The 25,505-nt window shown below is 50.1% G+C and overlaps 11 protein-coding genes across 11 annotated transcripts; 7 read left to right on the plus strand and 4 right to left on the minus strand.

Annotated features, from left to right (window-relative positions):
- Positions 1–1,455: 1,455 nt before the first annotated feature.
- Positions 1,456–1,766, minus strand: EI90DRAFT_2903098 (kinase phosphorylation domain-containing protein; the record flags this gene model as incomplete). Its single annotated transcript, XM_039054124.1, has 2 exons — positions 1,456–1,617; positions 1,683–1,766. 2 exons carry the CDS (start codon positions 1,764–1,766, stop codon positions 1,456–1,458), a joined length of 246 nt encoding a protein of 81 aa, XP_038923605.1.
- An 81-nt stretch (positions 1,767–1,847) lies between these two features.
- EI90DRAFT_3031577 (CMGC/MAPK protein kinase) lies at positions 1,848–3,518 on the plus strand. Its single transcript, XM_039058327.1, has 10 exons — positions 1,848–1,996; positions 2,049–2,073; positions 2,219–2,318; positions 2,379–2,456; positions 2,515–2,524; positions 2,584–2,672; positions 2,735–2,799; positions 2,867–2,962; positions 3,027–3,205; positions 3,258–3,518. Exons 1-10 carry the CDS (start codon positions 1,942–1,944, stop codon positions 3,320–3,322), a joined length of 762 nt encoding a protein of 253 aa, XP_038923606.1. The 5' UTR covers positions 1,848–1,941; the 3' UTR covers positions 3,323–3,518.
- Positions 3,379–3,916, plus strand: EI90DRAFT_3031579 (uncharacterized protein). The gene is made up of 3 exons (XM_039058328.1): positions 3,379–3,527; positions 3,579–3,678; positions 3,737–3,916. Exons 1-3 carry the CDS (start codon positions 3,453–3,455, stop codon positions 3,790–3,792), a joined length of 231 nt encoding a protein of 76 aa, XP_038923607.1. The 5' UTR covers positions 3,379–3,452; the 3' UTR covers positions 3,793–3,916.
- A 50-nt stretch (positions 3,917–3,966) lies between these two features.
- Positions 3,967–8,437, plus strand: EI90DRAFT_2988472 (uncharacterized protein). Its single transcript, XM_039056043.1, has 4 exons — positions 3,967–4,437; positions 4,489–5,849; positions 5,901–6,111; positions 6,169–8,437. The coding sequence occupies exons 1-4, from the start codon at positions 4,272–4,274 to the stop codon at positions 8,022–8,024; spliced, it is 3,594 nt and encodes a 1,197-aa protein (XP_038923608.1). The 5' UTR covers positions 3,967–4,271; the 3' UTR covers positions 8,025–8,437.
- Positions 8,438–10,002: 1,565 nt separating this feature from the next.
- EI90DRAFT_3011536 (uncharacterized protein) lies at positions 10,003–11,047 on the plus strand (the record flags this gene model as incomplete). Its single annotated transcript, XM_039056469.1, has 6 exons — positions 10,003–10,033; positions 10,091–10,156; positions 10,324–10,481; positions 10,516–10,663; positions 10,718–10,861; positions 10,974–11,047. The coding sequence occupies 6 exons, from the start codon at positions 10,003–10,005 to the stop codon at positions 11,045–11,047; spliced, it is 621 nt and encodes a 206-aa protein (XP_038923609.1).
- Positions 11,048–11,217: 170 nt separating this feature from the next.
- On the minus strand, positions 11,218–12,455 carry EI90DRAFT_3031593 (RlpA-like double-psi beta-barrel-protein domain-containing protein-containing protein). The gene is made up of 6 exons (XM_039058329.1): positions 12,210–12,455; positions 12,081–12,149; positions 11,962–12,022; positions 11,866–11,899; positions 11,749–11,808; positions 11,218–11,687 (listed from the first exon to the last, which is right to left on the minus strand). Exons 2-6 carry the CDS (start codon positions 12,091–12,093, stop codon positions 11,616–11,618), a joined length of 240 nt encoding a protein of 79 aa, XP_038923610.1. The 5' UTR covers positions 12,094–12,149; positions 12,210–12,455; the 3' UTR covers positions 11,218–11,615.
- Positions 12,456–14,219: 1,764 nt separating this feature from the next.
- Positions 14,220–15,946, minus strand: EI90DRAFT_837147 (RIO1-domain-containing protein). The gene is made up of 8 exons (XM_039068133.1): positions 15,830–15,946; positions 15,619–15,760; positions 15,451–15,564; positions 15,334–15,388; positions 15,158–15,278; positions 15,013–15,101; positions 14,763–14,957; positions 14,220–14,704 (listed from the first exon to the last, which is right to left on the minus strand). Exons 1-8 carry the CDS (start codon positions 15,890–15,892, stop codon positions 14,494–14,496), a joined length of 990 nt encoding a protein of 329 aa, XP_038923611.1. The 5' UTR covers positions 15,893–15,946; the 3' UTR covers positions 14,220–14,493.
- Positions 15,947–16,129: 183 nt separating this feature from the next.
- EI90DRAFT_2965060 (uncharacterized protein) lies at positions 16,130–17,338 on the plus strand. The gene is made up of 5 exons (XM_039055511.1): positions 16,130–16,278; positions 16,334–16,519; positions 16,577–16,698; positions 16,747–16,783; positions 16,835–17,338. The coding sequence occupies exons 1-5, from the start codon at positions 16,244–16,246 to the stop codon at positions 17,001–17,003; spliced, it is 549 nt and encodes a 182-aa protein (XP_038923612.1). The 5' UTR covers positions 16,130–16,243; the 3' UTR covers positions 17,004–17,338.
- A 487-nt stretch (positions 17,339–17,825) lies between these two features.
- EI90DRAFT_2965062 (phosphoacetylglucosamine mutase) lies at positions 17,826–19,847 on the minus strand (the record flags this gene model as incomplete). The annotated part of the gene is made up of 5 exons (XM_039055512.1): positions 19,600–19,847; positions 19,427–19,544; positions 18,981–19,370; positions 17,957–18,923; positions 17,826–17,905 (listed from the first exon to the last, which is right to left on the minus strand). Exons 1-5 carry the CDS (start codon positions 19,701–19,703, stop codon positions 17,826–17,828), a joined length of 1,659 nt encoding a protein of 552 aa, XP_038923613.1. The 5' UTR covers positions 19,704–19,847.
- Positions 19,848–20,593: 746 nt separating this feature from the next.
- On the plus strand, positions 20,594–22,430 carry EI90DRAFT_3143557 (uncharacterized protein; the record flags this gene model as incomplete). Its single annotated transcript, XM_039065034.1, has 2 exons — positions 20,594–21,611; positions 21,664–22,430. 2 exons carry the CDS (start codon positions 20,594–20,596, stop codon positions 22,428–22,430), a joined length of 1,785 nt encoding a protein of 594 aa, XP_038923614.1.
- Positions 22,431–22,886: 456 nt separating this feature from the next.
- On the plus strand, positions 22,887–25,378 carry EI90DRAFT_2903045 (pyruvate kinase; the record flags this gene model as incomplete). Its single annotated transcript, XM_039054120.1, has 15 exons — positions 22,887–22,976; positions 23,062–23,083; positions 23,203–23,262; positions 23,335–23,409; positions 23,472–23,509; positions 23,566–23,610; positions 23,668–23,760; positions 23,820–23,871; positions 23,918–24,378; positions 24,433–24,441; positions 24,494–24,611; positions 24,670–24,903; positions 24,960–25,083; positions 25,142–25,259; positions 25,328–25,378. The coding sequence occupies 15 exons, from the start codon at positions 22,887–22,889 to the stop codon at positions 25,376–25,378; spliced, it is 1,590 nt and encodes a 529-aa protein (XP_038923615.1).
- Positions 25,379–25,505: the final 127 nt, after the last annotated feature.

Here is a 25,505-nt window from a genome sequence, read left to right on the forward strand (position 1 = left end):
CGCCCGAGGGAACCCACGATTTCAACTGACGACATAGGCTCTCGATTCCTGGTTCAACTCGACACGGAGTGACTGCTCGAACAACACAGCCGCTCGATGTAGAATTGGTAGAACCATCGACTAGAATCGCCGCATTATAACATTGCCATCCTATTGCTGTGACGTCGAAATATTGAACGGTGCAATGTGTTTTGTGTATTGGAGTTGTGTCGCACGCCGAAACTATCTCAGGGGTCGGAACGGTCATGCAGGAAGAGTTCAGGTGGGGGGCACAGGGATTTAAGCGGGAGGCCTTGTAGAAATACTGCAAGGCCTGGCAAGAAATCCTGGACGCTAGATCCACTTAAATGTTTTGCGCGACGTATGGGGGATGACGACGAATTTCGAGATGATAGCAATGACAGCTATTGAAGGTTTGTGATGTTTTGACTAATAATATGTTTCTGGACTGGATGGGGTAAGTCAAAGATTTGATTCGTGACGTATTGTCTGAAGCCACTGCGATCCAGCCCAGCCCACTTGAACTTTCGGGAAAAGAAAACAGGAGCTATAGCGGCGAAGCAAATGTGCACCGACCCTAAGGGCGCGTACATTTACATCCAAGAAGCGAGCGAATGAAACAAAACAGTCAGAATATCCTAAAAATCTTCACGATTGCGGGAGGATCGTTTCCGTGGCAGTGGACTTGCAGACCGAGAATACCTAGGGGCAGGGGATTCACTTCTGCGCCGTCCTCTTCGGTGGTAGTTGGAAGGCGGGGTTCGGGATCGCGAGCGTCGGCGATCACCAGATACGGTCCCTTTGATGGAACGGGAGTCCCGCAGAAGAAGCTCATCTAAGGGGGTCCGCTGGCGAACATGTCTCTCGAATTCAGGCGAGATATTGGAATCACGTTCTCGACCGCGATGGTTATGCTTGTCGTCTGTAGATTTCTCATGGCGACGCCTTGCGAGTTCAGTGGAGTCATGGCGGCTAGAACCACCGGGTCCAGAGTCATCCGGTTGACCATGAATGCGGTTGCGGTCACGGCCAGGGTCCCGAACGCGGACGTGATCATGATCACGCTTGTACTCGAGATCACTGCGACGGTCTCGATGGTGGCGGTCACGGATGGGTTCATCGTCTTCGCGATGCTCTCGATACCTGTGGCGGCTGTGATGGTATCGATCTTCACGCTCCTTCTCATGACGCAGTCTCCGTTCTTCCCGCTCGGCACGACGGGCTTCTTTTCGGGCTCCTCGTTCATCTTTACTTTCTCTTCTGTCTACCTCCACTACTGAAATATTATCGATATGCTTTGAACGCCCCCCTTCTAGTGGTATCATGTTCGGATTGGGATTGCTGCCACGGGAGGGGGGAGGAGCATCTGGGTTTTTGGGATTTGGTTTGAATCCTCTAACAAAACTTATTGAGTCTTCTGCTGCCTCAAGCAGGATTACGATAATGCCAGGTAGCTCACAGTGCAACGGCAATTGCGTCCGCTTCAGCCTCTTTAATCATCCTAAGCTCCTCTGCCTTTTCTTTATCAGACTGCTTTTTTTCTCGGTTATACCAATGAACGTCCTGGCTCTTTTGCCATCTTCCCGTGGGCGCGTTAACGGAATGTCCAAGGTAGTGCTGGCAGTTGTTGAGCATTTAGCCATTTCCGCTATTAGATACCTGAGCAATGAATTCGCACAAACCTCTCTATCTTTATCTGCGCTCACTTGGGCCCACGAGAAGAGCCCTTGCCCCCCACGAGTTCCTTCACGGATAGGATGGTACATCTTCAGGTGTTGGAGACCACAAGATCAGGAGCAGGATTCAATGCCAATTCATCAACTGGGGGCACGTGCGGATCAGTGCCTTGAATTAATTCGGCAAGAAGGTTTCTTCTAGTTGTGTCCTTGCTTTGTTGCATCGAGTTGGACGCAGAGGCGATAATACTCTGACTGCCAAATAATGTCACTCGAGAACTTTAAGGTCGACGAAAATTACCAAGTGTTAGACGCAATAGGTCAGTACCTACACTGGGAGTTATTGAGCGGGATCGATCTCATCCACCTCAGGCGAGGGCGCGTATGGAATCGTATGGTAAGTCACGCCCATAGTATTCATTCATGTGCGCTAGTTTCCGACCCGTTTTGTGCGGGTGCCATGTTCACGACATAGGTGAGTACGACGACGCTCTGCCTAATGGACTCATTGCCCCCGATCTGATCTATTCTGATTGAACCAGTTCTGCTGTACATATACCGACGGGGCGCAAGGTAGCAATAAAACGCATAACTCCTTTCGAGCATTCTCTGTTTGCGCTGAGGACGTTGAGAGAGGTCAAAGTGGGTGGTCATCTCTCCATTCCGATTGGCGTCTGTTCAATGGTCTATCTCTTTGATCAGATACTGAAACATTTCCGTCATGAGAATATTATCAATATCTTGGACATCTTGCACCCCCCAAGTTTGGACGAATTTAAAGTGAGCTTTATTATTTTATGTTCTGGTGCGCGCATTGACCGACTGAATTACCTCTTAGGAAGTGTATTGTGAGTAATGGAAGACATAAAGCCTGGCCATGTTGCTGACAGGTTTGGCTCGTCGAAAGTAATTCAAGAGCTAATGGAAACAGATTTACATCGAGTTATTCGAACACAAGAACTCTCGGATGATCATTGTCAGTACTTCGTTTATCAAGTATGCATTGTTCCTTGTTCCTCCATCAAACGCTTTGTGTTCATCAAAGACGTAATCGTTAGACGCTAAGGGCCATCAAGGCTCTCCACTCCGCCGAGGTTCTTCATAGGGACCTCAAGCCCAGCAAGTATGTATCCAATTTACTATCATTTCATACGTTTGCCTTATCTGCCATCTGTCGACTGCGGGGATAGTTTGCTGTTAAATGCAAATTGTGATCTAAAACTTTGCGACTTTGGACTCGCACGAACCTCAACGCAGCCTACACCAGAGGCATCATCATTCTTGACGTGAGCCACGCTGCTTTATTTCCTTGAGGGACTCAGGATCCTCACCGCTCGGTGAATCACCCAGTGAATATGTTGCAACGCGATGGTACCGTGCACCGGAAATCATGCTCAACTTCAAGATGTATACGAAGGCAATCGACATGTGGTCCGTAGGATGCATTCTTGCCGAGATGATCAGTGGAAAGCCGTTATTCCCCGGACGGGATTACCACCATCAACTGTCTCTCATACTGGATGTCCTCGGTAAGGATGAGTTATTTTCGCGCGGCTTCAGTCGGCTCACCGCTCAAACTAGGCACCCCATCGTTGGATGACTTTTATGCCATCCATTCTCCTCGTTCACGAGAGTACATTCGGTAGGCGTTTCTGATGGCTATTGGTGCCACCCAAAACTACTTATCAAGGTTTCTTGGATAGAGCCCTACCATTCCGGAAAAAGAAGCCTCTTGCGCTCCTGTACCCCAATGCAAACCCACTTGCAGTTGACCTAATGGAAAGATGCCTAACGTTCAATCCGAGACGACGTATTGACGTTGAACAGGCTCTGGCCCATCCGTATCTCGAGGCACGTTCGTTAAAATTCTACGTGAGGGTTTTTCGGCTGATGTGACTGTAGCCATATCATGACCCTCAGGATGAGCCTACAGCAGCCCCCCTGCCGCCGGGATTTTTCGACTTTGATAACGGCGAGCAGTTGAGCAAAGCCCAGCTAAAATGTATCGCTACTTTGCACGCGGTCACCTATATTCTAATCAACTTTTTATTTCTGGGTAGATCTCATTTACGAAGAAGTTATCCAGCCTTTCCCACCCATCGCCGCCCAAACATAGCGATTCGATTATCTCATTCTCATGATATACCCTCATGCATCATAAATGTTTATTGTTGCCATCATTGATTTGTACATAGTGTAACATCGTTTCTTCATATTTGGCAAAAGTGCGTGAAGCCTTGAATGCCACATAAGAAGTTCTCAGCCAGGATGCTATCGGAGTTAAGCATTCACGGAGTTAAGCCAATCCTCCGTCGGTGTGCATTCCAGAACGTCCCTACACCATTTTCTCGCTCCTCTGCACTCTGAACTGCTTCGTCCGTCTGTTCTCTTTCTTCGTCCCCGTTTTGATTTGGTCCTTAGAACGTAATTTTGAGCGGTGGCCGTGCGGCCGGCTCGGAATTTTGCCTATTGTTGGTTTGCCTCGTGTCTACATAGGTTCACCTGCGTGCACTTTCTTCACGGTCACTGCTTTCGGGCTTTGCTACTTGATCTCTCGCATTTCAACCCAGCAAATAACACAAACGCTGGTGACTAATGGCTACGCCAAGATCAGCCCTCGCAGCAGCTCAGGCCGCATCGACCTCGTCATGGCAAGGAGATCTTAAAGACCTTTTCGATCGTACAAAGGACAGGTTTCCGGATGTAGTTTGGGAGTTCACAGAGGATAATCGTCCCGAAAGTTGTGTCTGGGGTCACAAAGGTATTTTGTCGCTATTGGAGTGTGATGCTCTGATATTTAAAAGCGTTACAGCAATCGTGTATGCTCGAGCCCCTCCGTCATTTCTATCGCAATACTTTGACGTGGGGCCAAATGGGGGCTCACGTATTTTCTCGTCATCGCCTGACGTGTCAGGGAATGCGAACGCCACTCAATCCTCAATTTCTTTAGCCACTCAAGATGACCGAGGCTCACCTTCTCGAAGCACACGCACTTACACACCCTCGACCGCCCCGCAAACCAGCTCCGTTTTGCGTTTGACTGCCAGTATCTCTCCTGCGCTCTTTTCCAATCAGCTCGAATATCTCTATACTGGCTCTGGTATCGGTGATGCCTTTGACTTCCTGTTTACTGATTCTCATGACGGCGAGCAGTTGTCAGGAGATATTGAAGCGAACCGGGTGGATAAGCTCCGAAAGGATCTAACGTTCATGTGGCGTTCGCGTCTGTACTCAGACGTCCACATCTCGCTCACTGGACCTTTTTCTCCCGATTCTGACGAGGCCACTGCAGTTTTTTCCAGTCATCGGTTCATCTTAGCATCACGAGCACCATATTTCCACTCTCGTTTCTTTTCATCGGGTTCCGCCCCCGTGGGGACTACCGGACCCTCCAACCCTGTTACCATCTCCCTTCCATCCCCTCCCTTCACCCCTGCATCCCTTCACTTCACCCTTGGTTTCATTTATTCAGGGACTCTCAATTTTTCCAACCGAACGTTCGACTTAGCAACCACCTTCCAAATTTATAGGTGTGCCTTGTATACCTCGCTCCCAACATTGCAAAGAGAGGTGGAAGCCCGAATAGTTGAAGAAATGGCACACGGGCTCTTTCATGCATACCTCGAAATGCCGCAGTATGACAAAGTCACTGGAGGACGCTGGGGAGTTGGCGGTTGCAAGTGCAAACATTGCGTCCGTCGAGCCCCTCGCATTCTCGAATTTGCCACGGCTGATGACGTTAAGAACAACATCCTCGAGCGAGGTTCACGGAGAGCACTAGTCGGCCTCTTCGGAGAAGGCTGGGTCACACCCGAGTTCGCTGCTCTCCCGAGTAAAGCGCGTGAGAAGGCGCTGAAAGGCGTGTATGCCCGGACAACGCCACAAAACGTCATTCCGCTTCTCTTTGCCGCCAATACGGCGCTTGAGAAGTTAGAGACTCTGGGCTCAAATGATCAGCCTTGGACGGAAGCGACGCGCGAAATCATCGCACAAGGGCGCAAGAAGATCGATGAGGTGTTCGTATCGAACCCTGAAGAAGTCTTCGAGCAAGAGGAGTGGCTTTCTATTCTAGAGCGTGATGGCGTCGAGTTTAATGATGGGGACAAAGTCCGCTGGGTCATGGATTCGATTCGCCGAGGTCTCAATTCAACAAATGCTGGATTGCTGTACCAAGTATGCGGACCATTTCCATCACTCCTGCCTGGGATTAACATTTTGTTCTAGACCCTGGTCAACTCGGTTCTCCTTCGACCTCACCCAGGATCCGCTGGTGCTCACGCATCCGCACTACTATCCTCAACGTCAGTGGTTCGCACTCAAGTTGAGCGAACTCGGATGGAGATAATACGGTGGTTAAAGAAACAATGGTCAGGGGTTCGTCTTGCGAAAGGATTTGATGGTTTGGAGCCTTGGGCGTTGAAGGAAATTAGTGGCGGTGTGTATCGTTCTGTTCTCGGTTTGGGAAGCCACGTTGGCTAATTGTTCTCTTCAGAAATTGAAATCCCAGTTGATGATCTTGTCGAGGCTGCAGCCCCACCTCAGAGCAAGCGGACAAGCCAGCATCCCTCTACAACTCGAACGGCCGTGGACATCGATACTGGAAGCATACATTCGCTTCGAGCCAGCACGCTCAATCATAACATGTCCAGATCAAACGGCACGATCGAGCCAGTGACACCAACCCGCGATTCCCTTATGTCTGGCCAAAGCTCTATCACCTCCTCCATGATCTCCGCACGCACTGCAACCACTACCCCAGCTCGCAGGGATGATCAGGATGACGCGCGTTCCGTTGCTTCGGTAGCGCCCTCTGTATCATCACGTTCGACTGCTCCTCGGGCACAACCTCGACCTCGGAGGATTTCTAACGGCATTCCCTCATCACCTGCAGGACCCCCTAATGGCCGGCCAAAGTCGATTGCTCCTTCTATAGCCTCTGTTCGCTCTGTAGCCAGTTCCGTGCGATCGGTTGCAACGACTGCGACGACTGCGACAGCTTCTACGAGTACCACAATGCGCAACAAGTTGCGAGTTCCACCAAGCCCGAAATCCAAACCAATTTCTCAACCATCTCCTCTTTCACGACCAACGTCTAACACGACTGAAGGCAGTGGAAGCTCGGGCTATGTCACTGCACCACCCTCCAGACCCCGCACGACATCTGGTCTGTCCAGCATCTCTGCAACTAGCGCCAGAGCAAGGCCATTGGTTAGCAACGGTGGTCTCTCGGTCCCGATCCAAACTAGGACTAGAAAGACCTCGGCGACATCGGTGACTTCCACATCCTCGATTAACGCAACGTCTCGCAAGTTAAAGCCATCACCAAGCCCACAGCCTGTCCCAAGACCACCGTCCACCACCTCTGTCCGGACCACCGCCTCCACCACTCCCGGACCCCGCAAAGCTCCCGCCCCCAAGGGCAAAGCACCTCAAAAATCGCCAATACCACCATCTCCAGCACTCCCGAAAGATACCCCGACCCCTCCGATGCTACCGAAACCAATACCATCGAAATCTGCTTCGTCGTCGAAAGAAACGTTAGCCTTGGCCCCAGCTCCTTCCATCCTGAAGTCTCCAGAATCACTAAAGCGTGAAAATGCTCCAAGACCTTCGCATGCCCAAATGCCGAGTGAAGCGTCGACCATCAAGGCCCCTTTAGTCTTAGAGCGCAAGCACTCAACAGACACAGACACGAAGTCTGGTGGGAGCTCTTCTGCTCGTACTTCGACAGTCATGGCAACTCCGCGCGCTTCTATCGTGCTCAACAATCAGCTCCCTACTCCCACCCCCTCAATTGGCTCAGAGTCACCGCCACTCCCTCTCAGATCGCAGCAACCGCCGCAGGCGCGCGGTGTCACGTTGAACGTAGGAATCCCTTGCATGATCTCGTCGAAGAGATCGCGGTTCAAGGCATTTGCGCGATACATTGGTGAGGTTGAAGGCGAGACTGGACCATGGGTCGGCGTCGAGGTCCCAGTTGGCGAGAACTGGGGTACTGACAAACTTGAAGGCCGCGATTGGAACGATGGGACGCACGGCGGCGTTCGATACTTCGAGATCAATGGATCAGCATTGTCGATTCTCGATGAGAGCGAAGGGCGCGCTGCTAGACGAAGACGGCTGAACCACCTCTCTGACTCCTCGAATCTTCTTAGCCCTAAGGGAAGCATCATGTTCAATCAGAGGAAACGCGAAGGGGATCAGCAGCTATACGTTGATCAAGATAGGCTCAAGAGAATGCGTAGTGTCTCGCCTGTCGTCTCGGATATATCAAATATGGAGACCCGTGGGTTATTCGTCCGCCCTCAGCAAATTCTTCTGGTCTTGGATGCTCAGCCACACAATTAACACAAATTGATGCATTCAGTTTCGCGCCTCAATTTCTTGTCAGGCTAGGATTCTCTGTCTTGGGCGATTCTCATTGCTTCTTATATGATATTCTATGGACAAATATTCATCACTATAAACCATAATTCCACACTCCCTGGTTCTTTTGTCCCTTTTGCGTTCCATCTGCCACTATCCTTAATTTCCCATCTTCTCCGCATTCCATTGGTGCAAAACAGTGTAGGATTTGCTCTCTTATTCCACGAACGATGGACTTGCTTGTAGTATCTTTGCCTCCCATAAGTTCAAAAAACTCGCTCAGCATCGCTGGAACGATGATTATTGGGTTCGGTAATTCATCATATAAAACAAAATTTTACGCATTGATACTATGTCTGGTGAACTTCGCGGTGTACCCCCAGCAAGCAACGATGCTTTAACAGTAAATGTGAAATTTCCTATGGTTCGACCCAGGCATGCGATAACGTCAAAGGATGAATCGATATTTCCTCCACGAAGACCCTGTTCGTGACTTCACGATAAGCCCCTGAATCTGCAATTAGAAATTAAAAACACAAAGTAGTGCGCGAATCCAGGAGCATTGGGACAGTCATCTGCTAACTCTGAAATCATGATACGAGCCAGGACGAGCATCGCAGCTAATGCATGATATATTTGGAGACGTTCAGCAGTGGAGTAGATAGAGCAAAACAGAAGGTAGTGTAGTGGTATAGTGAATACAGCAAACACTGGAGTCCGATAGTAACATATATACGGTCCCAAGGAAAACACGGGTATATCTGGACATTCGTCGTGAGGAGTCAAAGCTAGAAAAGGCACGGACAGCAGCAGGCCGCTGCTATACACCCCCAGAACCTAACAATGGTTGATTGAGGTCAGCCAAGTCATTCGGAATAGCAGGAAACACTGTAACTCACGCCCCGCAGCAAACAGCACAGCAGCTGGCGCCACTATCTGCAGGCCGAGGACGCCGGTATGGTGCTTGGACGTATATCATCTGAGGCTGGGTACCGTAGTGTTGTCGGTGCCCGCCATGACGTGGAACGCGGGCTGAAGGATAGGAAGATAAGAAACCTGGGGCCCGAAGGCTATTCAAAGCAAGTAATTACGGGGATGGTGGGCCCTCGCGGGTGGTTGAGGAGCGTAATAACCGCCATGGTGCAACTTGGGCATCGGTCACAGTTTGGAGTGAAGGCGGGGAAGATAAGGCGAGGCAACCAAAATATGCTCATCAACCCAAAATTTCGTGGCACTTATTTAGGCGCAGGAGGGCGGTGTCTGAGGAAGATTTGGAACTTCTGCTGCGGGCGGAAAGAAGATGAACCGGAAGTGGAGTTGTCATTGCCACTAGCTTCAAGCTAATATGGAGAACTGCGGCGGCTAACTTGGCGACGACAGCGTAGTGTCGCACTGAGCGTCTGGCGTTAAGTTCAATTTGGTCCCTGCTTTGGGTGCATACACCAAAAAAGCACCGCAACGAAGCTTGACAAATTCGGCCAACCTGTTTACATCCAGCCCCATAGAATTGGAAAAACCCAGCCTCAGAGCGAACTATGAAGAGATAAGAACAATTTAAAAACACCCACACTGCACGTGTCCTCAGGCTTGTGACGTTTCTACTTATCACTAACTCGCGTTCTATTGCTGCGGCATGCACAACGAGGCGGTTTGCTCACGGATCGGCTTGCTCAATACCGTGTCGAAAAGGTGCGGACCTCCAAATGGAGGCACGCAGGATTGCGCCTGACAGCTGGGACTGAATTTTCGGATGGTCCGGCATCACCTTGACCAATGTCATATCGATCGAAGGAATGCGGAATGACATAAGGCAGTGGATAGATGAGGAGCATGATTGCACTGTTGCACCGAAGGTTGGAGTTCAGTTGCATCGCCTAGATCCATGAAATATGAGAGTATATCAGGCTAGAAAGGGCACGGATAACAGCCAGCTGCCGCTCTGTATCCCCAGCACCTAGGAATGGTTGGCAAAGGGTCAAAAATTCTTGGCGGTGGGACCCACGCCCCGCAAAGAATTTTGTTGTAGCAATTTGCGGTACTGTTCTCAGGTAGTCCTGGCGTCTCAGGCATTTGCTATCAGAGGGGGGAGGGAGGGAGGGAGTGGAATGGGGATAGTAAGCGCGGCCAAAATTCCATGGGATAACGAGATGATTGTTCGGTACGAGGGAGCCAGCCAGGCTGAAGCGGCCTCTATAGATAGAGAGGGGAACCTCACAAGGTGTGTGAACAGGACCTCTGTATATGTATTCTGTATGCATCAACATTTCCTTACGACCGCCAGGGCGCATCGTCAAAAAGAACAATCCCGATGGAAAATCCTTTTTGCATTTGCATGGCAACTCTAATTGGGGAGAGGCGATGGGTAAATGTCCGTTGTCAGGGAGCGCCTTCGAAGTGTACCGACGGTCTCTGCGGATTGTTCCAGACTTTTGGTGCCCCGTACGTAGCCCCGACGTGCAACGATGACGCTTAGATGTGGCAGTTACCCCAGCTCGAGACTGAATTCAGCAAGCTTCTCAGGATCGTTTTACAGTGTTCATTGTCCACAAGATCAGATTCACCCCGACTGCGGTTGCCTTCTTCACACCCCAACGGGATGATGCCCAAATACCAATGCTTGGGTAAGTATAGAGAATCGATGAACCTCCTGCATTTATCTCATTGATCTTTTCCAGGAATCTGGGTGGCCCGTGTCAGATCCCCAACAACTCAACCGTTCTTCAGTCGCATCGACTTGGCCTTGTCCGACGGAGGGTTCATTCGTGTGCGGCGGTTAGGCGCTATGATGGAAAAAGGATTGATACGCGTAGAAAGGAGTTGTACATCAACTTGATTGATCCGGCGATACTGTTCCCCTGATCGGGATTCCAGGAAGCCGCCCAAGCCCCTTTTGGATTGCTGAGATGAACCCCATCCTGATTGCAATTGTAGGTGGCGGAGAGAACACAGAGAACACATTCACCGTGCATCGTCAAGGCCACCCACACGGACCAAAAGAAATTTGAGTGGCCCACGATGCCCATACCAAACGGAGATAGGTGTGACAGGGGTCAAATCACTCCGGACGTAAGGCAATATATCCGTTCACGAGCGGAAGGGCTAGGCCAAAATGAATGGGTGATAAAGCATTTCATTTACTATTCCACGTGACTCCGAGTCAATTATTAAACGACGCGCGAGCAATTCCCACACAATGTCAATTTCAACTTCGTTAGGAGGCCTTTGTTCTTGTGGTGATCCTTTTATGCGCAGCCGCAGCTGACAACAGCCATACCACTGCCACCCGTAACCAGGCCTCAGTATAGTTAGTGCGAAAGGCTCAACTTAGAACTACGAATGCCATTGTGCCATGAAAGAGCAAATGTAGCGTAAAAAGAAGGTAAAAGGCGATTAGAGTTGAAAGTCAGACCGGCCGACTTCAGATACATGGCAAGTCACCCAGAGAACTGAGAAAGGAAAGGGCAAAAGGATATACGCGATAGATTGGAGTTGAAGGAGCAAGCGGCTTGATGATGTTATGGCAAGTGATTGATATCGTCCACGATGCAAAATGTGGATCCAGAGTTGGACGGATCAAGCCCATCTCCACGTGATTTTGATACGCCCAAGATCGGGGTTCGCCATTAACTTAAATGCATCAGGGGACTGCACAGAACCATAATGAGTCACGGATTTAGCGGGAAGAGGGAGGTGAAATTTTACGCACAAAGTCGAGAGAGTACTTGGCGCACCCCATGCACTCATCTGTGATTTTCACCCTAACAGACTATATGCGAGTTGACAGAGTTAATATCGCCATGAGCGGAAGGGAGGACAGACATACTTTGCCGCCGTAGGATGCGATGACATACCTGCCGCTGGATGGGAAAAGGGCAATGAGCCTAAGTACTACCATGCTACAAGTGTTCGATAGACGTACCAGATTGGGCTGTTGTTGGGGTTGTCTAGACTGCCAAAGTCTGCCCATAACAAATGAGAGGCTGTTCATCCAATGCTGTGAATCGGGGCTGGACGGAATGAAGAAGATCAAGGACTCACCTGCAGCGATCATATCAGAATCATGGTCAACGCCACCACAAGCATTAAGTCCGGTAGCGTAGAAGGTACCTAAAGGACGGAGTGCTCGAGTGAAAACGGTGTATGCATCATTCATAATGAATTGCTTACCATCACCGGAGAATGTCTGACCGCCCGTATCACCACCTTTCGAAGTTGTGGCTGGTTCCTCGCTGGAAGTAGGCGAAGGATCGTGTTTGTGAGTGTGAGTGGGAGTAGGAGTGGGGGTGGCAGGGGGGTCGTAGGGTGTAGTGGTGGTAGTGGGCTTAGTGTCGAGTAACTTCACTTCCGAAGATGTGGTAGTTGATTCAGATACGGTGGATGTAGTAGTGTGCTTAGCCCCGCAGCGACGAGCATTGATGCCGGATGCTCGCTTCTTCTTAGCCTGGAGCGCAACATGGATAGGACCCAGGTCTCTTTCCGGCTTGACATGGCGCACGACCGCATCCCCCTGCCCAAGACGGTGACGAACGCCATGACGATCATGGCGAAGGGTTGCGTTGACTGCACAAAAGGAAAGGACAAAAACCGAGACGATTGAGAGCAACTTAACCATGACTTGAATGGCTAATGATATAGTGAGTGACTGAAGGTGACTTGACGGCGGAACGAAAGGAGAGCAGCAGTCGATGAAAGAGATGATGGGAGGGTGAAGAGAATGTTTGTTCAGAACCAAGAAAGCGAAAGGTGCGAACTAAGTATGACGGTGATCCCGGACTTAGGAAATTATGCCCGAGCTGGCATCAGGCACCCGGGAGTCGAAACAATTTGCGCTTAATCTTGCCTGGGGCTACAGTTCATCAGGATACGGAGTATGCAACCGCAGCATGTCTGACACGTTTTCCTTTCTCAATCCCTTTCCACCACCTATTCCCCATTCAGACTCGAACCCAGCCGTCTCCGCTTCGTGGACACGCACTGGCACAAAATGGCAGTGGCGGTGTTTTTTGGCAGCATCCGGTACTAAATTGTTACGCATTTTTAGTGTTAACCCACATAAGATTTGTACCCAACCACCCTCAAAGGTTATGACGGCGTCAATAACCTGAAAGTGCGGAGAAATAACGCCTTATATATTACTTTCACACAACCAACAACCGGTAACGCGGGTCTTGAAAATTAATACAATTGAATTGATTGGCGCTGGTTTTCGGAGTAGTTGATCGGACATGAACCTCTTAACCCCGTTACATGCGACTGATTATTTGATTGAAAATTGTATCGGGATTGAATGGTAGGGAATTGGATTAAACTCAATGTATACATTTGAATTGTAATACAAAGGGGACTTCGTTATTTTCTAACATTGTGCAGTGCGCGTCCAAGACGGCTGGGTTCGAGTCTGTTCCCCATTCTCTGGCTTCAGGGTTTTCGTTTTTGGGTCCTAACACTCGAATACTTGGCCGTTCAGCGGGTGTCCAGTGCACTAAGTATAAGACGAAATGTTGGACTAGCGATGTTGTCGCTCAGTCCCGTTGTACGTGAACTGAGGAAAGGTTGGGTTGTGAAAAATTGTTCTTTTATAGTCAGACGCTATGAATGCGCACTGACTTTGGCACGGACGCCACCAAGAAAGGCAATAGGTGTAAATCTAAACGCCACACGACTCAACATCACCAAACGTGAGTTGGTCATAGCGAACACCATAATACCAAGAATTCTAACACTAAGCGCTCTGGCCCAGGCAATTGCATTCGGATTCAAACCACTGCACACAATTCTGTTTACGCTGCTACCGGCGGTCGAGTGGGAGGTTATAAATGCTCTGATTTGCGTAGTGTACACTCCGTCATATGCCACTGGCACGCGGAGGATAAAACGACCACACACATATATCCTTAGCCCCATGAAGCGCTGCCCTCGATCTTGGCCCGTGCGTCCTGCTTAGCCTTTGACCCTTTCGACCGACCAGCGTGACCCGGTGCTCGCCTTGAATGATATTTTCGTTCATCCTTGGCAATTTCCTTTTTCACCTGGGAGGCAACCAGGCGTCGCAAGCTCCCTCCGGTTTGTTGGCGGACCCTAAGGTCATCGGCAACGGAGAGGTTTTCGATCGCCTCTTCCGTCTCGGCGTTTTCCGCATCAGTTTGCTCCTCGTCGGTGGGCCAACCTGTGGCTGGTCGGGCTTGATCCTGCAGGGGTCCTCTTGACGACGAATCGCGTTCCCCTGAGATCGTCTCTGTTTCAACTGAATGGCGGGCGTTTGATATTGCCAGACCATGAGCAGATCCTTCACCGATGATCTCGCTATCCCCATCATCATCGTCATCTTCTTCCTCTTCCTCTTCCTCTTCCTCTTCCTCTTCTTCCTCCTCCCCTTCCTCCTCCCCGGTCCCATCTCCCCTCTCCCTTTCAGCAATGTTGGTTATGTACTTAGTGAATGTCCAATCTGAGTTTAATGACACGAAAGCATCTTTGTGGGACTTACATCTTCCAAAACCTGCTGGTCTTTATTTCTCCAACCATTTGCAGCGACGACGTCTAATGAAAAGCTTGGTACGCCTTCCTCATTCAAGGACGCACGGAAGCGAGGGTAAAGTGCACTTTCGTATCGAAAACGTCTCTTGAAGAATTTGCGTATGCACTCTACGTCGCGGTTAAAGTACCTAAGCGATCAACGACGAGTAAGGCCCGAGCAGAAACTTCGAAAAGGATGATACAGACCATTCCGCATTTGGGTGAGACGTGCTAACCATCTGAGGGAAATCGATAACGACGGCTGCTCCAGTGTCACGAGTGATCAGGATGTTGAATTCATTAAAATCCCCGTGTATCAGTCCCGCACGAGCAAAGCGAACGATAAGATCCATGAGAGCGGAATACAATTTCCCTGGGTTAGGATGATCCGATATTTGACGGCTGTTTTGGAGCTCGTCAGAGGATAAAATGCAAATGTCAGTTAGGATGAACCCACAGAGGATATGCATCAACAATGCTCATGAGTATGCAGTGCCTGGATTGATCTATCGGTGTAGGGACAGGGAATCCATGTTCATGCAGAACCTGCACTTAAACCTCAGACAACACGTCCCAAGCCCAAGAGTGTTTCAAGAACATACTTTCATAAACGCCCATTCTTTCTGTGCAGCAAGTCGGGACATGTACATCCACGAGGCGTGCTTGCGCTTTCCCAGGTAATCCCGGGTGTTCTTGATTGCACGGAAGGAGACACGACCTAGCCTGAAATGTGGCTTGAGGACTGAGTAGGATGATAAGAACAAGTAGTGCGACGAGCCTGTGGAGCTTGAGCACCATTTGTTTTCCATCCCTGTCTGCGACGACATAGATATCTTTGGGAACGTTAGTCGTGCTCGATTCGACGACGCGGAAGTCAAGAACGGCTCATCTTCACCTGATTCTTTCCCGACGCCAATCTTGTTCCCGACGGAGTACACAGTGTCACGCTTAGAAAGAGCCCTCAGGGCTAAGTAGTCATATCCTCCATATGTAAGTCGGTAGCCATCATCTATGCGCGAGCCCGCTCAGCGTCCAAATCGGAAATGGCGCACGCTTTCCTTACATTTCATATTCTGTACCCTCGCCACTAGATTCCGCTTCGCAAGCTCTCCGAGGTTTTTGTTCACGCCACCTCCCCTTAATCCGCTAATCTGGGCTATCAGCGCACTAGGAACCACTTCGTGGTTCTTCGATCCCATCTCTGCCTGGGCCACAAAAAAACAAGTAACGATCAGCCTATAAAAGCCCAGTGATAAAATAGGAAACACTCTTGCCGCCGTCAGGACTCGAAACTCATCCGAACTTAGGTAGCGTAGGTCCGTAGCGTCGAGCTTCATGGTGCTGCTCCAAGTTCCAAAATTGTTCCCAAACGGTCCTGTGTGGCGGTGCACAATTCAGTCACGTTCACATTGAGGCTGCCAAGTCCATTCATCGATCCACCGTGCTCTATGAAAAGCGCCCCAAAAGCAAATGCAGCGTCAGGAAGGGCTAGCAAGGTGGCAAGTAAGGTCAGGCCTGCATCTTCGAGTGCTTTATAGTAGCGGTGGTGGTTCGCTCAACCTTAAAGCTGCTTCTTGCAGGCCTCTGCTGTGCAACTGCTCCGAAGCTTCGATGAGAAGCCTGCGCCTGACGGACTTAAACTGGACGTCTTTAAGTCCTCTGAATTGTCGAATTTTTTACGCCAAAAAATGTGGTCTTTGTACACTGCTAATATGAAAGACATGTGTGTGTCACGACCAAATGGAGGGGCTTCCAATACGCTTAGTCTACTCGTTCAGGTCCAGCGCCTCTTCTTTTGGATGGAACCCTGAAGAAAAGAAGGCGGAAATGTTTCATAGAGCGGCACGGCACCTTATCGTTCGCTCAGCCACCAGCAACACAACGTTGTGTGGATTCTCAACTCTTCGCTTTGAGACCGAGATAAGCTACGTTGTCCCGGAGAGGAAGGATGACGTGCTTTATATGTGTGTCCTGCCTCGTTGATCGGGCAATCGATCATGACAACGTTACTACACTTGCAGTTATGAGATTCACGTTGCTGAAGATTATCGACGCAAAGGGATAGGCACTTTCCTTTTATCACTGGCCGAACAATTGGGTCGCAAGTGGAAGATGAACAGACTAATGTTGACGGTTCTCCTTGGTAAGGCTGCCTCGGTAGACCTTGCCATCTCTTACATTTTTCCGCTAGCCAACACAACGGCGCTTCACCATTATGCTAAGCAAGGGTACGAAAAACATCTGGATGTGTCCCAGCAGTCATTAATTTTAATCACTAGATTTGTCATTGACGCCAGCTCTCCCAATGAACAACATGACATGTTTCCATCCCCTTGCGCTACCGCTGAAGATAGCTCGGGAAATCAAAATGAATCGAGCCGTCAGCCGTGCGACTATCTCATACTCTGCAAACTGCTCTCGGAATCTGCCACTAAAGAGGGGACTTGACGAGGGAACGACTGGTATTGATAACACGTGGAATTGACACAAAACACGGGCCGCTGCTGGTTAGCGGTGTGTATGCTTAATAATCGTAGTTTCTATGCCCAGTGTCGCACCTTTGTATAAGCTAAGTCGTTGGAATGCGTCAGTAGGTATTCGGTTTCGCTGATGCCTCTACGATGAACTGCATCAAACGTGGACGATCACGGGCTCACGGCTGCGGGATGACATATTCAGGTCATTTCACTAGTGCTTCCTGGACAGTCGTCATTCCATTAAGATACCGATGAATTTCCCATTTTGAGAGTCAGGAAGCTCGGGCGCAGTGTGGGAGCGACGCGTCAATTGACTTGTGTTCATCTCACCTCGCCTGAATGTGCGATATTTGGGGCCATCGAGTATTTCCAAGGGAGGAACTACTCCATTCCATCTCCGCATCATCCCATGGGGTCCGGGCCGTGCCCTTGGAAGCCCCAGTATTGTTCCACCAATTACATAAACGCTTTTGCTTGTGCACTCAACAACTGTGAGACCGTACCGATCCTCGGATACCGGAGGAAGCCCGGGCTCCGTTCCCAGTGAGTCTTTTCCCAATCATTCGCAGTTTTACATGCTCCCTGGCGAAAACACCGCCAAGTTCTGGCCTGCAAGGGTGTGTGTGGGGTTCCATGATGGAGTTCGTCGCCTGTTTGTAATGATGCATCTTCACTCTTTGTTAATTCGACGTGGTACAACAAATTGGAACTTTGACACCAGGGTTTTCCATGAGTATGGGTACGAACCACGGCAATCAACAGCAAAACCATCGTATCTAGGCATCCGACACGCTCACAAGAACTCGGGAGGTCTTGTAGCAGGGTCGCCGCCCACCTCATCATATATAAGCCCAGCGAGCCTGTACGCCATTTCTAGGAAATTGAAATTGAGGTCACTCGGCGGGAGACCAAGATAACACTTACCATCTGTTTGGTAGCGGTGGGTAGACTCAGCATATAACCTAACACAATCCTCAGTGCCGCTAGGCCTAACGAACGCTCTGCCTTGGGGATATTGGAATGTGATGTCATCCATTCGCTCCTGCAGTTCTGAGGGTGAAACGAGTCTGCGCTCGGCATCTTCTGTACGGAAAATTGAACGATCTGGAACAATTATTTTGACGAGTCGGTTGGGTAGTTCGAGATATAGCGAGTCCCACTCCACAGGGCCGAATTTCATGTGGGCGAGAATGGCCTCCACCATAAGCATATCGGAAAGCGCATCTCCGACAGCCTGGTTGATCATGTTGGCAAGTGCTTTGAGGTAACGAAGAGCGGCTGCCTGAGTTGGGCTAATGGGTTCGCGCTCGTATATGGCATCCAAGACTGGCTGAGAGAATAAAACAGTTCCATGACCGTTCGCCTCAAAATAGATGCCGATTGGGAAACGCTCTGCCACATGATGGAGGTGTTTTACACCCGTTGGAACGCACTCTAGGGCGAGTTTACGAGTCTCGTAAAACTTGGTAGAACTTCCGTTTGCATAGGCAGTTTGCACCACTCCAACGTAGATTTTTTCGGTATCCAAGCCAGATTGTTCAATAAGTTGAGTTATGAAAATGGATGCTAGTGCCGCGATCTTGTCTCCATCCAGCAAGCGGAAGTGCCCGCGATCGCGATAGAAATACACTAGTCGATCGGCATCGCCATCCAACGCACAACCGCGCTCGCCATCAGCAATCAGATTTCCCACATTCGGCGCCCATATTTGACGGGTCTTCACATAATCTGCACCGCAATCATGATTGAGGAGCGAAGAATTTTCTGTGTCAGTGTTGACCGAGGAGAATTCAAGTATAGGGAAAAGATGCTGCGCCAACTGTTGAAGTGCGAGGGCTCCAACGCCATTCGCACAGTCAACTACTAATTTTGGCGGCGTGGGTTGATGTTCCTATTTGGGACTTGTTCTGAGATTCAAGGCCAAATAACATGTGCGACCGGAACCCACAACAAGAACACGATACGCATCGCTCAGTTTTTTGTAATACCCTTCGGCGGAAGCTTCTCCGTAGTTCTCCCTGGTGCCTGCAGTGTTGATACAACGAACAATATAATGGAGAATCGGAGTTGTGCAGATGCCTTCGTCACGACCAATCGCACCAATCGCGTCCAAGCCATCCCTGAGCGCATTTACGAGCAGGAGCCCGGAAGGCCTCGTATCACGCGCATATACGACTTTTGACGCCTGAAAAAGATCAATTTTCTGATCACACACGATTGTGTCAAGAAACCCGATAAACATTTCCGTGTTTGGAGCATTAGCAAGCGCAGTGGCATATATTTCCCAATCCGCTTCAAGCATTTCTCCGTAAGGATCCACTATCTTGACACCGTTGTCCTGGATGTGGATATGTTGGCACGATGCCGAAATGCGGCGGAAGGCATTAAACCCACCTCCTCGGGGTTGTGGGAAGCCGTGATCATAATACCGACCGTCTTGCCTTCTAGACGCTTGCTCCTCAGACCAGCAAGCACGCCGACACGAAATAGGACGGAATCCAGAAGACTTCCACTACAACAGACATGAAATTAGGGTGGTGTAATTCGTCAAAGCAATGAAAGCGCACTTTGTGCGAAACCCCGCCGTCCCATATGAGAACCTGTAATTCGCGGGCTTTGGGTGTCTTTCTGTGAGCCTTTTGAGCTGGGAAGGGAAGGAGATCTGGGCCATGATTGCTGTGACCGTAAAGGAAACCCTGTTCCCGCGCACAGCCCCTCTGTTCGCGAAACGTGACGTGTCACACGGATTCTTTCGTCAGATCACGTTGGTTGTTTTTGAGACTCTTGAAAGGGTTGCCCCCCCTTGCGAGCTGTTACAGCGAAAGGAAAGACAGATAGCGATCGTCACAGCGCCACACTTAACAACGTCAAATATGTCATCGCCATCGCTTGCTGCTAGTGGTCACCCGCTTTCCTCGACGCCGGCTACAACAACCATTCTCACGCAGCCTGCAACCTCAAATATTCCCACACACCATCTATCTTCTTCAGAGTCAGACTACCAAAAGGGTTTCCACTTGGACCCCTCGCTCATCTCCGACATGTCTACCCCCAATGCTCCCCTTGAGTCCATACCATATCGTACGAATTTGGACCTCCTCGTCAACGCCATCTCGGAAAGTGATACCACTTCCAGAAAACCTGGAGATGGATCGCCTCAAGCGCAGGGGGCGGCCAACCTGGGGGACGAAAATCCCTTGAATCGAGGGCACAATCACGGAAGCAGTCAAGATGATACCCGCATGCGCTCACTTCTGGCTGCCTCTCTCGCAGTTGGTCCTGCAAACTTGGCCGGCAGTTCCGCCCACTCCAACGGTTCGCATGATGAGTTTCAATCCAACACGTACAACAAGGAAACAGTACGCTTCATGATCTGACCTGAATTGAACTGCTTACTGACTGTGTCGCCACACGAAAACCATTTTTTAGTCTGGAAAGAGGAAGCGCAACGCTGAAGGCGGTGATAATGAGGACTACGAGGTCAAGCAGTTTGCAGACGCGAATCGTCGTCGCATCGCCGATCCCCCGCGCGCACGACCCGGAGACATCCCACCCACGGCGATGACGACCGTGACTTGTCTCCATGCGGCCGTTGCCCAAAAGTCGTATGGGCACGAGAAACGTTTCCTGTGTCCTCCGCCCCTCGTCCGAATCGATTCTCCGATCCGAAGTATTTCGGAGCAGCGCCTGACAATGTCGGTTGTCACTGAAGATGGGGCGCGCCTCGCGGAACAGAGCAGCACTATTGATGAGCAGCTGCAATTCAAGTATCTCCATGTGGGCGGCGCATCTACTAAATCCAAGAGTTTCCATCTTTCCCTCGAGATCTCAGGTCCAATTCCAGCCCCTTCCCACGAACCAAGTTCGGCGGTACCTGCACTCCGAACTTGGGCGTCTTTCGAATCAGCCCCTGTCACGATTATATCAAAACCTTCAAAGAAAACGGCAAAAACACGCAATGTCTCAACTTGCATTATGGACGGTAGTTCTATTTCACTCTTCAACCGAATCAACTCCCAAACTGTCCGCACTAAATACATGACAGTCGACCGGGCTGAATTGGCAGCTTCCAATGCTTCCTGGTCGGCTTTCAGGGTGCAGATTCTGGACGATGAGCATGGGAATCCCATCGATCCTAGCCAGTCACTGGCGGGAGCATCGCGAAATGGTCCACCTCCTCAACGACCGATTCATTATGGTTCGCGCATCGTGCTCACAGATGAGGCGACCGGCATTTCCTCTGAACCTCTTATCGTTCGAAAAGTCGACAAAGGAAAACTCTCACGAAGTGACACTGGAGGTCTCGTAAGCCAGATGCAAAAGGTGGCGTTGCAACGAGCATCTACGAATTCGGACATGCCATCGCCCACTGGTTTATTCCTTTCAGCCGGGCGCCTTCCCCTTCCCGTACATGCAGCGGACCGTAGCTCCATTTCGATGAGTACCTCCCACGCTACGCCTGATGGCAAGGCGATTGCATCCGCTCATCCGCTTACGTATCAAGCTCCCAGAAGCACTGGAAACGCTGGTGGTGTTGACGAGGTTGATGATTTCCTGTGTTGGACAGTTGTCGGAATCGGTAAGATGCTTCCCAAGCGCTAGTGTATTTTCATTTACTGATCTTTGCGTAGCTGAATATCACTACACTTTTTTCGATGCGTCTACAACTCACCCTCCCTCCATTGTTCCACACCGCCCCATCACACCTTTTCCGGTCTCTGCGAACGTCCCTGCACTTCCCCCTTCTGTCAACCGATTGGAATTGGATGTATTTAACTTCTATTCTCCTGATCCGATCACGGGTGCTCCCATACCCATGGAAGTATGGATTGGGACTGTTGGTCCTCTAACGGTTCGGATTCAGCCTGCCAGTACGCCACCGTACAATGCGCAGTTCGACATGACTGGCCACTCACTTGGGCCTGTTGACTCCCACGCTGGTCCTAGTCTTTCTCACGGTCAGGATCCAGGAGCGACCCCAAATCTTGCAATGCATCGTGTTCCTCCCAACCTCACTTCCATTTCGGTTGACTTGCCCACGCCCCAAGACGTTCTAAATGCGATCATGCAGAGAGATGCGGATGGCTTAACCATACCAGGTCCAACTCGGGCAAGAGGTTCTGGCTCCCCTTCTTCATCCAGTCCAGCGCCGTCTGGGAGCAGGCCCGCCCCCGGCACTCATTCAGCTTCATTCCCTGTCCGAGAGAGCGATGCTATGCCTTTCTCTCCCGCTTTGTCCGGAAGGAGTCTTCCTATCTTTTTTGTGCGACCCTATGACCGAGTTGGGTACATGTCAGGCTATTCGCTCGCTTGTGAGAGTATCTATGCGGGTCCTCTGCCGCATGGTACCGGCGCGGAAGCCAGTCAACCCGCCGCGTGGGGCTTCCGTGTTATTTGAGAGTGTTTCTCTGTAGCGGCCTAGTCTACCTCAGAGTTCGGCTCGTGATCCGTTTCTTCAGAGCTTTTTCTGTCTTGGGCGATAGTCGAATAATCTGGAAAAAGCAATGACAGAGCTGTTGGAAGCATAAATAATGTATTATCTCATGATTTCCTTTGTGGTAGTTTAGCGGTTTCCCACCTTTGTTTCGTTTTTTGTTATTGATTGAAAGGCTGGTGTCTCGTGTGGCTATTTTCCTTATTACTTTCCATGATTCCTCGAATTGCTACGTAGATTACGAAGCAGCAATCATAATGGCTCACGATCTTTCCAAGAAACATTGAAGCGAAGTTGACCCACAATGGTCACTTCATTTGGATTCATTCGCACGTGCATGCTTATCTGCCCCAGTTCTTTGGATCGATTCCCCTCCAAGAACTACGATCACCAGAACCCCCCTATAAATCGTTTCCTGAGATGGTTGACATTGAAAGCTCGCGTTTGGCATGGTTATCGACGTTGCGAAGTGGCGCTGATCCATCTGAAGATACCAAGTTCAAGCGCAAGGTACGGATAATCGTCACCTACCACACGATCGCGCTTCTGATCCCTGACTTCCTTCTTCTTTATCATTGGGAACAACACTCTGTAGACTGCGATCATCGCTACAATCGGTGAGCGTACATTTTCACAGATTATGATGGCCAACCATCAGACCATCGTCTCGTGTCTTTTATTATCATCGACAATCTTTAACGCGCTAGCATTCTGACTCGGTTCGAAAATACCGCAGGCCCCAAGGTGAACAATGTCCAGTCTCTGTCACAACTTAGGCGAGCCGGCATGAATATCGGTGAGTGACGATCGATTTAAAGTTTGTATGGCTACTCGCAAGGAATCCTGACAATACACCTTTTCATGTCAGTGCGAATGAATTTTTCCCACGGCTCTTACGAGTATCATCAATCCGTCATTGATAACGCGCGGAAAGTGGTTGAGAGTGGGCATTTTCGAATCAAAACACCATCATCGAAGCGGCATGCTGATATGTCCGTGGTGTAGGCGAAAGCGGGCGGCCTTTGGCAATTGCCCTTGATACCGTCAGTATATATCGTTACTCCGTCTCGCCACCCTCTCTTCTCACGTTTAGACCTAGAAAGGACCAGAAATAAGAACGGGGTTGATGCGCCCAGGTCTTGAAGTGAGTCCTTGACGTCGCATCGGATTGGCGGGCTTATATCCATGAAATATCGTTCAGGACGCTAAGATCGAAGGTGGGCACGAATTTATCGTCACCACGGACCCTCAATACGCCGAGCTCTGCGACGACAAGATTCTTTATGTGGATTATGTGGGTAGCTCTTCAAATGACCGTATTCCTTGGTATAAACTAATAAATGGGTTGCATAGCCCAACATTACGAAGGTGACCGCTCCCGGGAAGCTCATCTTTGTCGATGATGGTAAGCTCGACCTTCATGTATATGTCTCCCCTAATCGCATCTCCAGGCATTCTTTCGCTATTGGTCTTGTCTATCGAGGGTAAGAATATCAGAGTTCGAGCCGTCAACAGCGGTTCGTTCTCTTCTCGTAAGGGGGTCAACCTGCCCAAGACGAACGTCGATCTTCCTGCTCTTAGTGAAAAGGATAAGAAGGACCTGAAGTTCGGCGTCAAGAACGGCGTGGATATGATCTTTGCCTCGTTTATCCGCCGCGCTCAGGACGTCATTGACATTCGTGAAGTCCTTGGACCAGACGGAGCCTCTATCAAGGTCATCGTAAAAATCGAAAACGAGCAGGGAGTGGCAAATTTCGATGAGATTCTTGCCGCCGCAGATGGTGTGATGGTTGCCCGTGGTGACCTTGGTATCGAGATACCAGCCAGTCAAGTGTTCCTGGCACAGAAAATGATGATTTCAAAGTGTAATATTGCCGGAAAGCCTGCCATTTGTGCTACTCAGATGCTGGAGGTATGCGCCCACTACATCAACTGGTGCATGTACTAACATTTTATTCCCGTGCAGTCGATGACTGTGAGGCGAATTTGTAGTGACGCTCTCGTGTCGTTCACCAATTTGAACATAGTACAACCCTCGTCCTACTCGTGCAGAAGTAAGCGACGTCGCCAATGCCGTCCTTGATGGTGCGGATTGTGTCATGCTTTCTGGAGAGACAGCCAAGGGCCAGTACCCAATCCAGTCCGGTAGGTCTGATGAGCTAGCAATTCTTTCAAAGGTTGTGATACCCGATCTGAACTTTAGTCCTCATGATGGCGGAGACATGCTACCTCGCTGAGTCTGCGATTTGTTATCCTCCGCTCTTTAACGAGCTTCGTGCTCTTGCCAAGCGCCCCACCGAGACTGCTGAAACGGTCGCAATTTCTGCTGTTGCTGCTGCGGTGGAGCAGAAAGCAGCCGCTATCTTGGTCCTCTCGACGAGTGGCAACTCCGCTCGCTTGATCTCCAAGTATCGACCCGCCGTCCCAATCATTACTGGTGGGTCCATGACTGCTGGGCTACAAGGGACCCCACTGAACCAGGATGCTATGTAGTCACTCGTAACCAGCAGACTGCCCGCCAAATGCACCTTCATCGAGCCTGCTATCCCTTCTGGTATCCTGAGCCAAGAGGTGTTCCGGATACCCTGTGGCAGCGCGATGTGGACAATCGTATTCGGTAATAATACCAACACTCTAACTTAAAGTGTGTAGTCAGCTCAAAGGACACCCCTTAGCTTTGGTCTCCGGTGTGCGTTGGAGTTGAAGGTTCTCACACCTGGCAGTGCTGTTATCGCCGTCCAAGGTTGGAAGGGTGGGTTCGGCCACACAAATACCCTTCGCATCCTAACAGTGGTATGTGATGGTGGCCCCGCGTAGACTTCATGCCATCACTTACACATATCTTAACCCTTTTCTTGTAGCCCACGGACCCCGCTGATTTGGAGGGGCTTCCCATCGTTGCTTCTGAGTGAAAATCTGGCTCACCGGAGCCACGTCTCTTTGTGATTGCTCGCATCCCGCACGAACCAGATTTTGCCTCTCTGATGTGGAACAAGCCATCGAGCGATGTTGCTCGATAATTTGACGCTATTGCTGAAT

Source organism: Cantharellus anzutake, assembly GCF_015039405.1.
Source record: "Cantharellus anzutake strain C23 chromosome Unknown EI90scaffold_2, whole genome shotgun sequence".
In the NCBI taxonomy this organism is placed as follows: Eukaryota; Fungi; Basidiomycota; class Agaricomycetes; order Cantharellales; family Hydnaceae; genus Cantharellus; species Cantharellus anzutake.